Source organism: Vipera ursinii (genome assembly GCF_947247035.1).
Source record: "Vipera ursinii genome assembly, chromosome: 1".
NCBI lineage: Eukaryota > Metazoa > Chordata > Lepidosauria > Squamata > Viperidae > Vipera > Vipera ursinii.
In genome coordinates this window covers 192,050,646-192,067,532 of record NC_139512.1, presented here as the reverse complement: position 1 = coordinate 192,067,532, position 16,887 = coordinate 192,050,646, and the positions used below count along the sequence as shown (strand labels likewise).

General features: G+C 36.6%; 1 protein-coding gene across 1 annotated transcript in view; it reads right to left on the bottom strand.

The window, feature by feature from the left end:
* Positions 1 to 16,887, bottom strand: part of SUPT3H (SPT3 homolog, SAGA and STAGA complex component) — a 273,613-nt gene that overhangs the window by 57,366 nt on the left and 199,360 nt on the right. The window contains exons 7-11 of the mRNA XM_083349958.1: positions 13,331 to 13,406; positions 10,662 to 10,774; positions 9,951 to 10,055; positions 4,569 to 4,754; positions 2,029 to 2,139 (exon numbers count right to left, since the gene is read on the bottom strand). Coding sequence (XP_083206084.1) covers positions 2,029 to 2,139; positions 4,569 to 4,754; positions 9,951 to 10,055; positions 10,662 to 10,774; positions 13,331 to 13,406 — 591 coding nt within the window. The remainder of the gene's footprint in view (positions 1 to 2,028; positions 2,140 to 4,568; positions 4,755 to 9,950; positions 10,056 to 10,661; positions 10,775 to 13,330; positions 13,407 to 16,887) is intronic.

The following is a 16,887-nucleotide window of genomic DNA, read 5'->3' as shown; positions in this document are numbered from 1 at the left end:
TTAAATCCTTTTAGGATTTGGGGCAAGAAAGAATTGACAGAGAAAGATTTTATTGCTGTGTCTACAATGCAATTCTATAATATATGTAAAATAAACATTAGAATAGGTTATCTTGGATGACGAGTCAAAATCTGTTAAAAATAAAAATGGGGTCAACAGAGGTGCACACAACACTTAGCAAACGTTGTTCCTTCGGTAATTTTTAGCTACTTTCCTCTTCCTTGTCCCTAGAAGCTACTACCCCAATTTTGCACAAAAAGATATCCCCTTTATTATCATGTAATATTATTGGATGCAGTTATTACATCTAAGAAATACATTTCAAGTTTCTGAATACTGTATATTTATTATTTAAGTACTGAAGTTCCAATTTTCCAAAGATGTGTGCATGTTGAAAAGATTAGGTCTTGGTCTATGTTAGAGTTCCTCTCCTAGTAGCTAGCTAGCTACCAGCTACTCATAGAAGAATTAAGATTTTTTCTAATTCCTTCTTCCTCAGTAGCCACCTTTATTACTTCAGTAGCCACCTTTTATTATTTCCTAATAGGGCTGTATAGAGTATTAAAAAAGTGTTTATTCACATTACTGTCAGTAAAACATTTCTCCTCAACATGACTGGGAGCCAGTACAGTATGGTCGTTATGGTGATGGACTAGTAAAGGTACCCATTTACCCCCATTTATGGGAACCCAGTGGGTGTGCTTGGGCCAGCCACCAGCCTAACCTAGGGACAAACATCAGAAAAATAATCTTGCATTTCTTTCTTTAATAGGAAGCAATACATACCTGTCAGACCTGCCCCAATCTGATCCCAAAGAAAAGCCTTTGACTCCACTTGATTAAAGCAAAGGGTTCTTTTACTAAGAGTGTTGGTTGCAGTCAAGTCAAGCCAGCTCTGGAATCACTGCACTCGCTGGATGCAAAATAAGGTATAGATTTGCCCCCAGCTCATCCCTCCCTCCATGTCCAGTCCGTTTCCAGCCAACTGGAGCTCACCAAGATGTTTTGAGAACTCAGAGATGTTTGGGGGTAATCTGCATATTTCTTAGGGTGCCTGGCCATGGGATGCTGGATCCAAGATCCTGCTGCTCTGGTCCTTCTCACCTGTCATTTCCCCCCCCCTCCTAATTTCCTATCACGTACACACAAAGCTTTATTGCCCTTTCATCTTTTTCCTTTTCATCCTTCTTCCCCTTCTTCTTTTGATGGCAGGATGCCTGTGAGGCCTCAGCTGAGCCAGGAAGAGCTAACAATACCATTATTTGATATTCATTTGTTATATTTATATTCCATCTTTCCTCTAGGAGCTCCAGATTGATTCACAAGACAACACTGTTACAAGGTCTAAAATGATGCTTACATTTTCACTGTTTATTTATTTATTTCATTTATATCCCACTTTTTTTCTAAATAACTCAAGATGAGTTAATAATAGAATCAGAATCAGAACAGATTGGTAAGAGAATGCAATACTGACAAACAGTAAGGGAAACATTTTTGGGCATTTTTCTGACACCACTCTTAGAGCCTTATCTTTTATAAATGGAAATGCTTTGAATATTTAAAAAGAAATAAATATTTTAAACACAATTTTATACTTAAGTGGAACTAAGATACTTTTTCAGTTACATCTATAAAGATACTTCTTCAAGTACATTACTATAATGTAAATGGTTTATGAAGACGAAGTCATTAAGAACCTTTAAATGTGTGACTTAAGGAATTAATCTTTGTTAGAAAATTGATCAGTCCACTGATATTAGAATATTTAAACTTTGTTGACACTAGGAATACTCCAAACAAAAAAAAATCATCATTAGAAATATTTAAAACAAAAACCCTCTTCCTTTGCCCCAAACAAAAGAAAAATATTGTTTCATTCCCCCAAGGAATTATTCCATTTTTAAAGAAAACTAGAGTTCCCACAAATTGCATTTAACAGTTCCAAGGCTTCTTCATTTGGCCACTTGAAAATCAAACTTCTCTAAGATTATAAATATAGCTTCTTAAATCTTTGTTATCACATACTGTGTAAGGGGAAAGGGGTCCAATCTTGTGGCCGTAGCGTCGAATGGCCTCTCTGATGTGGGCAGGCTGGATAGCATCACTCTGGGCTTCTGCACCACAAGCTGCAGTACTCTGCACAAGCAGCAGCAGCAGCAGCAGCAACAACAACAACAAAGCACATTCATTGTTATTAAATTGAAAACTCATAACAAGCACACACTGTGAATTAAGAAAATTGACCTTTGTAGAATTTACTTATTTCTTTTGAAGAGACAATCATTGTCATACAGTTCACATTAAAATAAAACTGAAACATTCATGAACAGAGCAAAAAGGAAATTACGGTAATCCTAGAGGTTTACTTGTACGACATATGAAGAACAGGAAGAAGAATAGCATTTTCTTTGTGTGGTGCGGGGGGCTACTCTGGAAGCAAGCAGCATTAACACCATAAGTCCATAGATAACAGAGAACTTGGAGGAACTTCTGTGCACCAACTGGGGCTTAGAATGGAATCACCAGATTGACCACTTCTGATATTTCTAAAAGCCCTGCTTCTTCTTCAGGACAAGAAAGTGAATGCATTCGTTGTTTGGCATGATTAACCCTAGCAAAATTATTCTGATTTTCCTAAAGGGTTGTCTTTTATTTCCCCTACGTGCAATTTTGTAAAAATTGTAGTTGTGAAGCTTTCTTAGTAAGTCAAATGATACCAGTGCTTAAATTTGCCACTTTACTCATATTATGTGATTCAGTCTGTAAAGTGGATTTTTTTTATACTTTCAATGATTGCTGAAATGCCCAATGTGTGACGAGATCTATCTCTTCTGATACTGATAGGGATTCCTAGCTAAATGAGATCTTAAATGAAATCTCAATTTATTCTAAGGTTGTAAATCTCTCTCTGTGTGTATATGTCTGTGTTTATGTTTGCATCTTTAATATCACATTATGTACCCATGGTGCCAAGCTGGCATAAATTTATTCTGCTCAAAGATTACTAACATTTTCCAGAAGAGGCTTTATTGAGCAATATTTACTATCTCACACAGACTACTTATCTATGATTCTGGGATTTACATAGTACAGGTAATCCTCAATTTACAACAGTTTGTTAAAGACTCTCCAAAGTTACAACAGCACTGGAATAAGTTACCTAAGACAATTTTTCACACTTACGACCATTAGAGCATCCCCCAGGTCAAAATTCATACACTTGGCAACTGTCTCACATTTATGACAGTTGCAGTGTCCCAGGGTCAACTGGTCTCACTTAGCAACAGAAATTTTGGGCTCAATTTTGGTCATAAGTTGAGGACTATTTTATTTTCAAGCAACATTTTTCTCAGGCTAGAAATTTTGATAAATAATTTCTAACAATCCAAAACTTATTTCATTTTTTAATCTCATTTATTTATTTATCCCTTCATGTATTATTTTGTTATTATTTTAAATCTCAATTTTGTAATATTATACTTTATACTGAATGATAAAATAACAATCAATGTTACCACTAGTACCCCTAGTAGACAAGGAGCTTCTGAACAATAACTTTGATATTTAAGGTTTATTTATTTAATTCTTCAACTAAGGCTTTCAGAGCCTTTTCAAAACAATACACTTTAATATAAAAACGAAGAGTCATTTTACATCTGAATGACTGAAGTTTTTTTAATGGATTTGGGGGGAAAATACTCTATCCAAAATGAATCTTCATGGGAAAATTATTCCAAAACTGCACCACAATAAGGAAACTGATCTTGCTGAAGCATAGTCACAAGACCATCTAAAATGGCTGTCAGATCTCATATAAACAAATCATAACTTCCAAAGCAACTTAGATTTCTATATGTGTTCCATTCCAATTTCCATTTGGCAGCATACATTTGGCAGCACAAAAATAAAACATGTGCTGGGGATTAATTGATTGATTGATTGATTTTTAATCAAATGCCAACAACTTTGAGTAGTTTACAAACAGTTAAAAACAGTAAAAACACAAATATTAAAAGACAACCATTGTAAGGAGGAAAAGAAGAAATATACATATTATACTTTCCACTGTGATTAGCTGAGCCTCACACAGTCCTGATTCATATTCCACCTTTCTATTCAGACTAGATTCCCAAGAGTTTTAGCTTAAAGCAATCACCCACAAAGACACAAGATAAAAATCATTATACTTCAATGGAACAAGAATAGCTGTTCTACCTGAATCCAAAGGAGAAATGTGCTTTAGAGGGGACACTGGTGTGCTAGCTATACCTGTCAGTGCCTCCTTAAAAAAAGCAGAAATTGAGGGCAAAGAGTACCTCATAAACAGGCCCTCTTCAGAAGGACCTCTCCTTTGGATCTTATGATTCTGACAGATCCTTAAGAGTTACTTCCAAGCATCACACTGAGAGTCTGACTAGAATGGTCTGCAAACCTCTTCAATACTATGTTTATTAGATGTCACAGGAAAGACCTGCACACTGAACAGATAAGCTTTTCCAGAGGACAGCATACACATTTGGAGTAGCTGAAATATCTCATTGTCTCTATTGTTAGTTTTAACTCACTTTTTTCTTCTTTCGCTGTTTGACTTTGGAGGATTCTTGTCCAGTGCTGCCATTCCCCATAGTCCCAGACTGAATTTTCCCGAGGTACTGTGGGCCCGTTGATGGCAGGGTGGGGGTTGGTGGTGGGGTATTATCAGGTGAGCCTGGATTACTCTTCATACTTGCAGTCTGCCCTAAAACATGCATCTAAAAAAGACAAAATTATTCCTTCACCTATTGTTCTCTGATACCAATACCAATCAGTTCCACGTTTTAATGGTAGAAGATGAACATGGTCAGAAATTGGTACATTGCAACAATTGCAACTTTTCTTTCTGGAGCTGTTCCTTCCCAGCCCTCCCTACCTCCAAAATCCAGAAGGATCCAGTATAGACAGTTTCTGTTCTTCATAGAGATTGTACTTGATTAAGCTTCGTTGCTGAATCTAAACTTATTGTAATATATATCCTAAGTCATACAATTTGAATCCAAATCTTTCTGGTAGAAGTCTAATAGTACTCAATACATACAATAGTATTCCGTAAATATACTTTCAGAAGATGTTCACTGTCCCTGCCACCATGTCTTCCATTTCTAAGATAAAATGGCAACCGTAAGTAGATGCAAGCATCAATGGATTCTAGTAGGTTATTGTATTATAGCAAATAACAATTTCACTGTTTTTGTAAAATAATAATAATACTCAGAACAGCTTACATCCTGCGATGATACCTTTAATACCACAAAACATCAACATCTGCCTATTCCAGGTGCTTGGGAAGGACTCAATAGTTAGACAAAAATGCCAAATCCAGTATGAATATCTTATTGACTATGTAATAAACCACAATTTTATATAAAAAACCCTGCTTTGGAACTATCTATATATAGACAAATTGCCTTAATAATTCTTAGGTCCCTGGTTAGGATCTCAATTATTACATTTTCACCAGTCTCTGACTGTAAATCTAATTATAGATTACCCATATAACAATAATAGCTTTAAAAGAAGGGGAATAGCTTGATTTTTCTTCTCAATGTATTGCAGGGGTGTCAAACTGCCGGCCCATGGGCCGGCTGCATCATGCAAAGGCTGCATCCACCCCGGCTCCAATAATGCAAAAAAAGTCATGATACGCTGCAACATGTCACATGACGCGGCAAGTTTGACACCTGTGATCTGTTGCAAGGAAGAAAGCCCAAGTGATTCCTTTGCAACAAAATAAGTGAGGTACGTCAATTTGGAAACTAAAGTTGTGAATGCTAATACAAGTGTCATTGTAAAGTTATAGTAACAGAATCTTACTGCTCTCCCCCCCCCACTATATCTATTTGAGAATTAGAGAAGGTCACGTCTAAAATGCTTTCTCAGGTTACATGGGTACAGTTCTTCCTTCTTTTCCTAAAGGTTATTTCTGCTGCCCAGCACGGTTATTGGTGGGACAATATTGGAAGAAGGATAGTTTGCCTACTGTAGAAGAATGGGTGTTTAAAGTTTCGAATCTTGCAGAAATGTCTAAGATTTCTGCTTATCTGAAGGATCATTCACAGGAAAGATATATTTCAGTTTGGAGGAGATGGATAAATTATATTCAAAACAAATATGGGACTAAAAAGTACCACTTAGCTTATGAGTAGATTTTAGTGGGATATTGTTATTGGTACGTTGTTGGTAGTTATGTTAAAAGAGAGTTAAAGCGCATTATGAATTTGGTTAATTGTATATTATGCATAATTTTTATTTAGAATATGATTATTGTAACTATAATCCTGTATTTAGCTCTGGGAAGTGGGGGGGAGTGGGGGGGTTGGGGTGGGAGGGATTTGGGGATATATTGTAAAATTTTGTTTTTGTAAAACTCTTTAATAATAAAAAAGGTTATTTCTGCTGCCCTAAACAGTAGGCATTGGCCACACATAGCCCTGACACTCACCTCTGCAAAGAAGCTGTTGAATAAATGTTTTAGCATATATAGTTAATTCCAATAGAAGAGAATATCTGCAGTTGAAGGTTAAACTGTGGAGTCCTTGGTCTCTCTGAGCTTGATGTTTCCAGACATTTCATTCCCTGACTAGGTAACATCATCAGTTAATTCCTCTCTATAGGTTCATTTACATGGAGAAAGGTGTGGTGAAGAAAAGTGTGTTCAGGAAAAGTGATTTAGACCCTTTCGAGCCTCCATAAACAAGAGATGACAAGACTGAACATCGACATCTTAGGAATCAACGAACTAAAATGGACAGGAATGGGTGAATTTAATTCAGATGACCATCAGGTATACTATTGTGGGCAAGAATCCCTCAGAAGAAATGGAGTAGCTTTCATAGTCAATAAAAGAGTAGGAAAAGCAATACTGGGATACAATCCCCAAAATGATAGAATGATCTCAGTACGAATCCAAGGCAAACCATTCAATATCAAAGTAGTCCAGGTCTATGCCCCAACCACTGTTGCTGAAGAGAATGAAATTGACCAGTTCTATGAAGCCCTATAGCACCTAATAGAATTAACACCCAAAATGATGTCCTTATCATCATGGAGGATTGGAATGCTAAAGTAGGAACCAAAAAGATAACTGGAATAACAGGCAAGTTTGGCCTTGGAGTACAAAATGAAGCAGGGCACAGGGTGATATTTTGTCAAGAGAATACGATGGCCATAGCAAACACTCTTTTCCAACAACCCAAGAGATGTCTCTACATATGGACATCACCAGACGGTCACAGTAATCAGATTGACTATGTGCTCTGCAGCCAAAGATGGAGAAGCTCTATACAGTCAGTAAAAACAAGACCAGGAGCTGACTGTGGCTCAGACCATGAGCTTCTCGTTGCAAAATTTAGGCTTAAACTGAAGAAAGTAGGGAAAAGCACTAGGCCACTCAGGTATGAACTAAATCATATCCCTGATGAATATACAGTAGAGGTGACAAATAGATTTAAGGAATTGGATCTGATAGACAGAGTGCCTGAAGAACTATGGACGGAGGTTCACAACATTGTACAAGAGGTAGCAACTAAAACCATCCCAAAGAAAACGAAATGCAAGAAAGCAAAATGGCTGTCTGAGGAAGCATTGCAAATAGCTGAAGAAAGAAGGGAAGCAAAAGGCAAGGGAGAAAGAAAAAGATACACCCAATTGAATGCAGAATTCCAGAGAATAGCTAGAAGAGATAAGAATGCCTTCTTAAATGAACAGTGCAAAAAAATAGAAGAAAACAATAGAATAGGGAGGACCAGAGATCTCTTCAAGAAAATTGGAGAGATGAAGGGAACATTTCATGCAAAAATAGGCATGATAAAGGACCAAAATGGCAGGGGCCTAACAGAGGCAGAAGAGATTAAGAAGAGATGGCAAAACTACACAGAAGAACTATATAAGAATGAGCTTAACGTCTCAGATAACCATGATTGGGTGGTCACTGTCCTCGAGCCAGACATCCTAGAATGTGAAGTGAAATGGGCCTTAGGAAATCTGAGCAACAACAAAGCTAGTGGAGGTGACAGTATTCCAGCTGAGCTATTCAAAATCATAAAAGACGATGCAGTAAAAGTGCTACACTCAATTTGCCAGAAAATTTGGAAAACTCAACAGTGGCCACAGGATTGGAAAAGGTCAATTTACATTCCAATTCCAAAAAAAAGCAAAGCCATAGAATGTTCAAACTATCACACCATTGCACTCATTTCACATGGTAAAGTTATGCTTAAAATCCTACAAGCTAGACTCCAGCAGTATGTGGATCGAGAACTACCAGGAGTACAGGCAGGATTTCGGAGAGGCAGAAGAACTAGAGATCAAATTGCCAACATATGCTGGATCATGAAGAAAGCTAGAGAGTTCCAGAAAAACATCTACGTCTGCTTCATTGACTATGCTAAAGCCTTTGATTGTGTGGATCATAACAAACTGTGGCAAGTTCTTAAACAGATGGGAGTACCAGACCATCTTATTTGTCTCTTGAGAAACCTATATGAGGATCAAGAAGCAACAGTGAGAACTGGACACGGAACCACTGATTGGTTCAAAATTGGGAAAGGAGTCCGGCAAGGCTGTATACTGTCACCCTGCTTTTTAACTTATATGCAGAGCACATCATGAGAAAGGCAGGGCTAAATGAATCAAAAGTTGGAATTAAGATTGCCGGCAGAAATATCAACAACCTAAGATATGCAGATGATACCACTCTAATGGCAGAAAGTGAAGAGGAACTAAAGAGCCTCTTGTTGCGGGTGAATAAGGAGTGTGCAAAAGTGGGTTTGAAACCCAACATTAAGAAAACCAAGATCATGCCATCCGGCCCTCTCAATTCCTGGCAAATACATGGGGAAGAAATGGAGGTAGTGACAGGTTTTATTTTCCTGGGCTCCAAGGTCACTGCAGACGGGGATTGTAGCCAAGAAATTAAAAGACGCTTGCTCCTGGGGACGAAACCTATGGCAAATCTAGACAGCATACTAAAAAGCAGAGACATCACCCTGCCTACAAAAGTGTGTATAGTCAAGGCTATGTTTTTCCCAGTTAAAATGTATGGCTGTGAAAGTTGGACCATAAGAAAGGCTGAGCGCTAAAGAATTGAGGCCTTTGAACTATAGTGCTGGAGAAGACTCCTGTGAGTCCCTTGGACTGCAAGGTGATCAAACCGGTCAGTCCTAGAGGAGATCAACCCTGACTGCTCTTTAGAAGCCTAGATCCGGAAGTTGAAACTCAATTACTTTGGCCACCTAATGAAAAGAAAGGACTCACTGGAGAAGAGCCTAATGCTGGGAAAGATTGAGGGCAACAGTAGAAGGGGACGAAAGAGAATAAGGTGGCTGGATGGAGACACTGAAGCAGTAGGCGTGAGCTTAAATGGGCTCCAAATGATGGTAGAGGACAGGAAGGCCTGGAGGAACATTGTCCATGGTGTTGCGATGGGTCGGACACAATTTCACAACTAACAACAACAAGAGCCTCCATAAATATTCCTATAATTGAAATTTAAGTCCTTGTAATGATACATAAAAAGGGACACGGTGGCTCAGTGGGTTAGGACGCTGAGCTTGTCGATCAGAAGGTCGGCAGTTTGGCCGGTCGAATCCTGAGTGCCACATAACAGAGTGACCACCAACCTAGCAGTTTGAAAGCACGTAAAAATGCAAGTAGAAAAATAGGGACCACTACGGTGGGAAGGTAACAGCGTTCCGTGCGCCTTTGGCATCTAGTCATGCTGGCCACATGACCACGGAGACGTCCTCGGACAAGCGCTGGCTCTTCGGCTTTGAAATGGAGATGAGCACCGGCCCCTAGAGTTGGAAACGACTAGCACACATGTGCGGGGGAACCTTTACCTTTACTAATGATACATAAAGTAAATCAATAAATTACATACTGTACACTATAAATTTTAAGGTCATATTTACCTCAGAATGGTGATGCTGAATAAAAGTAGCAGATATTGCATGACTAAAAGGGTCACCAGCTTTCGGTATTATGTCCTGCTTGACCAAAAGGGCCAGGTCCACAAGCTATGGAAAAATGACAGTTTAAAAATGAACAGATGGAAATCTTAAATTGATTGGCTATTAATAGGCATAGGGTGCACAGAAAAAGAAGAAAGAGTGTTTAGTGTTTTGATATCATTTCTGGAAAGTATTAGAGGCATGTGTTTTTGTTGTTGTTTTTTGCCTTTCTACGAGGATAGTATCTTTCCATATTAATTTGCAATATAGACATGCAAAATGTTCAATGCACCCACCTTCCAGCATATGGAACAGCCAGTTTGGGGTAGTTCATTATCTAGATTAAAACACACATGGACCTGAAGCAAGCATGTTTTCAGCAGAACTATTTCAGGGTTGGAAGAACAGGAGAAAAACAAGGCCAATCAGTGGAGGTAACTCATTTGAAAAACAGGAGGACAAATGGGCAAGGTGGTTGGATATCCATCCTTGAATTTAAGGAAATGGCATCTGGAGGCTAAAATGGCATCTGGGGAACAAAAGTATAGGGGAGATCTTACTAGGCTGATCAAATCCATTGTAGCTGCTGTCCATGATTGCCCTCAAATTCAAATGTAACTAAATGGCATCTTCCCCTCAAATCATCAGAAATATAAACATTTTCTCATTTACCTGTGCTACTGTCTCATATGCTAAATAAGCCAGCATTTCCATAGCACTTGCATTTGGTTTTATTTCCATGCTACTACAGTCCAACCAGTCTCGAAATTTGGAGGCTTTTTTGGCTGTATTGAAAAAAATACATATTAACCTTGTATCTTCTGATTTCTACTGTTTCTTATGAAGAGTAAGACCTTGTAACCTCTAATGTAAGTGATGAAATCCAACATTCAGGAATCTGAATTCATTTACAAGTAAGTACTTTATTATTTTTACAAATAACTTAAGGCAGCAATCATATCTAACACACCTTCCTCCTCCTATTTTCCCCACAACAAACACTCTGTGAGGTGGGTTGGGCTGAGAGTGGCTGGCCTAAGGTCATCCAGCTGACTTTCATGGCTTAAGGCGTGACTTAAACAAACTATACAGCGAGGGAGCCTATCATCATCATTAACATCACATCCTATGCTGAGTACATTGGGCTACAAGCAGTGGTGGGATTCAGCCAGTTTGCACCAGTTCGGCAGAACCGGTAGCTAATTTTTTGTTGCCCAGGCCCAGAATGGACTTCCGGAAGTGGCATCCACACAGAGAACTGGTTGTTCACATATTTGAATCCCACCACTGGCTACAAGCATATTCCACAATTTTCGGTCCACAGCTACAGTCTCTGCATCCTTCCATTTAAGGCTGATGTTTTCAGATCTTCCTGAAATATTTGGCACCAGGTTATCTTTGGCTTTCCTCTTTTTCTCTACCATCAGGTGGTATCCAATTGATTATGGTTTTTGCTGGACATTGCTCACTCATGCGGACCACATGTCCAGCAAAGAGCATTCTTCATTCTGTAACTATCTCATATGTGACACGAAGAATCCTTCTGACAACATTGTTGGAAGACACTGATCTTATGAATAATTCATGTTGTAGATTTCCAGATCTCACTGGCATGGATGGCAGTCACTATGACAATGGAATTAAATAATCTAATCTTTGTTGCTAGCAAAAAAGCTAGCAGTCTTAGGCAGCCAAACAACTACTTTGTTAACATTGTAGTCTCCTGGCTAATGTACCATTTTTTATGCTAAATAAAGAATAATGGTACTTTTGGATAAATGGATATAATATTAAAAGAAATGAAAGCTTCTGTATACTTTAAAATATATTTTAAATATGTTTCTTTTTTTAAAAAAAAGTCATTCTGGCATTTTGAAAAAAGAAGTGGAAACACTATTTACAAAGCATACTGATAAGATCCTAAATTTAGATAGTTTTCAATTCAGAGGGCAGGTGATGTGATTTATTACAAAAGAATATGGAACCCAATGTTCCATGTTGTCACTTATTTCTGAATATGATTTCTATTAATATCTGACCAATATTTTGATATATCTCAAAATACATTTCATTCTTTATCCAAGTCTGTGCAATATTTCTCAAATAAGCAGCTTTGAATCAGATATTTCAAAAACATCTATTATTTTTATACTATATTTTCATTTCTGTGTGGGTGAATTCTACTAACTATAGTATCTCAGAAAACAATATGCATTTATATAAGTGCTTTTCCAAGTTCAAATGTTCAATACTATTGTCTGAAATATATATATATAATCAAGGTGTACCCTTGATTATAATTAAAAGGTGCAAAATGTGAGTTTATCACATTTTAAGATGAAGTTTTCACTTAACTATTTACAGATGCTTAAAATGAACTCAGAAAAAAGCAATGGAACAGCAAAAACACTACTTACACACCAAATGTCTCTGCTATTTGACATTTACAGAAAACACAATTGTGGATGTGTCATTTATTCTTCACATTGTGATCCTCAAGTGAACCAGTCATTTCTCCAAATCAAAAGCTTGTAATGGAAAACTAGATAAGTGCCTTTCATTTAAAAATTTTGTGCTTTTGTGCTTTCATTTATCACTGGAACACACTGTGCTATTTTGCTGAGTTTTTTATGACTCCTTCAGTGTGCTCTTTCTGTCTCTCTGACCTCTAAGTTCTTAGCATTATTTGTAGTTATTTTTTATTATTGTTTTATGACAAAGACCCTTAATAAAGTAATAGATAATTAAAGTTATGTTATTTGAAAATGTAGGTGCATATGGGGTAACTTTAGCAGGTTAATTAATTAATTAAAAACTGCCTATAGATTTAAAATTAATTCAAATATCAGTTGTACTTTTCCTTACTCCTATTGATGGCACTAACTTGCAGATCCTTGAATGAGCATGCCTTTATTATTTCTCTATTTTTTCCATAGGGGAAAAATAGGGGGAAAACTCCCAAAATTATTTCAGGGTTTTGAGAGCATTAAATATCAGATGGCTAGGCAATCACTATCATATGTAATCAATTTATACAATCGAACTGCAGGTGAACATGTACAAGAAGTTAATGCAAGAAATCTTATCAAGACTCATTGAACTTGAATGTACTCTCATGTCCTTTTTAACAGCCTTGTGTTTTGATTATGTGCATTTAGTAGTCTTACCAGATAAATTAAAAGCCTCTGGGGAACAAAAATACAAAGAGATGGTGCCATTATGGCAAGTTAGGTGCAAATGGCATTTTTTTTCTTGTCCTGGCACTAAATCTATTTGCTTTTTAACCACTACCAACTTGCAAAATACTAGTTATGAGAGTAAAAAGTTTACACAATACTTACAAAAGCTCAACTGACGGCTTTCACTGAATTCTGCATATTGTGCTGAGTCCATCACTCGTGCTTGTCTTTCTGCTCTCTGGAAAATGATATAAACTAATAAATGCATACATTACCCAAAACACTAATGCAACTCTATCCTACCTTTCTCCATGAATCACAAGATGATGCGATACACACACACAGAGAGACACACACACACATATATCAATGCATTATTGTTACTTTTCAACAATAAAAACAGTTCTCTTTGCCTATTTTTTATTTCTATAGTTTGGAACAAATTAAGAAAACAGAGCAGTGCTCAAATGCAGGATAAAATAATATGTGACTATCTTAAAATAGAACCTGGAGTCATCACGATAAATTAATGAAAAAAATATTCATCTTGCTACATATATTAGTCTCTCCCAATTCTTTTGGAAACTTTTTCCCCCTATAGCTGGTGCTGTTTCCCACTTTAATTTATTCTTTTTATTCTCATTCTACTCAACATGATTTGCTGATGCTGCCATTCAGTTTAATTCAATATATTTAGAACATATATGGTTCCTTTTTGTAGATGCTATGACATTACCCTTTCAAATGCAACTTCAAAACAATGCAAATTAATACTGTTAACCAGATTAAACCAAGCCAATAAAGGAGCAAGGAGGAAGATATTGCTGATCAGAAGAACACTGCTCCCAGACCAGCTAATTGAACACGAAATGAATAGCTTTAACTCAGCACTAACTACATTCCATTTGATTTAAGATCAACAATGACAGATAATAATAATAATAATGAAAGATTAGTCTGATGTTCATTAAAACTTGGCAGAAATCCTATAGCTTTGAAAAGTCAAACTAGAATCTATTAATTTTGCTTCATTTTTTTCGTAGACAAAAAAATACTGAAATAAGTTATATTGTACAGTATGTATTTAGAGGCAGTATTTATTTATTCCAAGCAGCTAAATAAATAGTGTATGTGGCATAAAGGCAATTGCATTGCCCACCAACTACCACCCCGCCATTTCTGCCCTTTTGGTTTCCCTCCACAGCCTGAAGAGACCACCTTATTCTGCTGCCATCACCTCCACTGGACCTTTCTCTCTGTTCTCCTAGGGCAGGGGTCAGCAACCTCAAACAGTGTAAGAGCCACTCGGAACCAGTTCCCTCACAAAAGGAAAAACTGGGAGCCACAAAAAATATGTGCGCATGTGCGTACATGCGCAAAACAGGGTTTGACTGAAGAGTAGAGCCAAGGCGAGATATGCACCTACCCTGCATATTTGAATTGATTGGTTGAACTTTTTTAGTCCCACTTTTTTTTTTTGGACTGCACATGGCAGAGGACCAGGAGCCGCAGGAGATGGCTGAAAGAGCCGCATGCGGCTCCGGAGCCGCGGGTTGCAGACCTGTGTCCTAGGGGCAATCATTGAGTTCTGCCTCACCTCCACTGGGCTCACCAACACCAGTGAGAAAAGCTGCCTCAAGGCCCGTGGTGCAGCAAGCAGCCCCAGAGTTGCTTTCCCATAAGACCAAGGGAACAGAGCAGGCAACATGTCTCCTGTCCTAAGGTTTCCAGTATGTACACAAGCCTGAAGAAATAGAAATTCATTCTCAAAAAGAAATCCTCCTAGACTATAGGACTGGAGATTTTATAACTCAAAAGCCATGAAGAACATTCAGTATAAAACAAATGGGAACTGCTATTATAATCACAAAAGTCAAAATGGTACCTGAGCTAATAAAATATCGCTAAACTGTAAATTTGTTGCAAATCCTAGAGGCCCTAAAACTTATTTCATATTTGTAATTTAGCTGATTATGTCCTCTAAAATCCACATAAAATTTAATTAGAAAATGAAGCAGAAAGTACACAATGATATAATCTTAAAAATTCTGAATCTTCAGCTGAAGCTAACAAAACTTTTGTAACACACTGATGGAAGCTGGGATAAGCTGCAGATTTGGAAATAAAAGAACAGATACCAAAGCAATTCTTGTTATCTTATTTAATCTTGTATTTTAAAGCACACCCTTCTCTTCTATCCATTAAAATGAATGAGTATATAAGGAGTAGCAGTTCTTGATATTATACTAAACTTTATTGTGAATTTCCAACTTAACACGAAACTCTAATTTATACCAAAGGCAGGATAAAATTTCAACCTTAAAAGGGCCTCAAGAGGAAGTAATAATCACATATTTTCTTCTTTCCCCTTCTACCTGAAAAAAATGTTGTTTGTGGAATTTTCTATGAACTACTCTTGAGCTAATCTATGAGGAACATAGCAAGTTGAACAGAGACCTATTCAACCAGATGAAAGTTATATAAATGAGAGGCTCATGTATATCTAGTCTTCTGCAGAAACTTATTTTTCCTTGTCATTCAGTATCCTCTTTGTATTCATGAAATTATTTAAAATGCTGAGGTTGCCATGGAAATGTAGCTATTTACCAACAGAAGAATATATATATATATATATATATATATATATATATATATATATATATATATATATATATATATATATATATATATGAATTTTGTTTATAATATATGTTATAATATATGTTAATAAAATATGTTTTACATATTTAATATATTTTATAATAGCAAAATAGTAAATGCTTTTTCCTTTCATTTTATGAATTTTGAAAAACAAAATATTGGGGCAGCTAATCCTTTTGAATGTTTATTTAAACCGGGTATGGATATAGTTTTCCATAAATCTAAAACAGGAACTACAACCTGCTGTATAAATCAACGTTCTCTTTTAAGTATTGGATACTCATATAATCTTTATTATAAATAATGACTGTTTCACTGTTACAAGACTGTTACAAGCATGGGAATACAATCATGTTTCAGAGATAGCGAGGAAATACTTCATTATTTCTTCTGCTATAATGTTCTTAAGACCTTATTCTATTCACTAAAAAGGCAAAGGATATATACTTTTAAATTCAAACATTGGTGCCTTACGTATTTGGATCGATGAAAAAATTAAGATTGCACAACATTCAATTCTTTGGGAATAACCTACTAAATTCAATAGGTTTCACTTCTTGATTTTTTATGTATATGGTTTTTAATAAGAATGTTAAGTATACCAGTAAAATCTAATACAAACTAAGCTTAAAGAAAAGAGAATAGGAAGGAGTAAAAAGTGCAAGAAAAAGAAAAGACAGAAGAAAGAAAAAGGTAAGAATATAAGAGAAAAGAAATATATAAAGAAGTAGGTTCAACCTTCATCACATATTAATAAATTTAGTGACTCTTTACCCTAAGGTTACAAACATTTACCTCTTTATCCCATATCCCATTTGTTATCTATAACAAATCCATAATGTCAGCAAAAGTCCACAAAGCATAAGCAGAAATAACGTAACTTTTTTTAACCCTAATCAGAACCAACTTCATAGTCTTCAATAGGCCAAATTCATAAACTACACATTGTTTTCAACTTCCCATGATGATCTATTTCTAACTTTCAAGCCTCCCAACAGTACAGTCATTACCACTGTAACTGAGTACACCCACCTTGCTGTTGGCCATCCTCTTCTTCC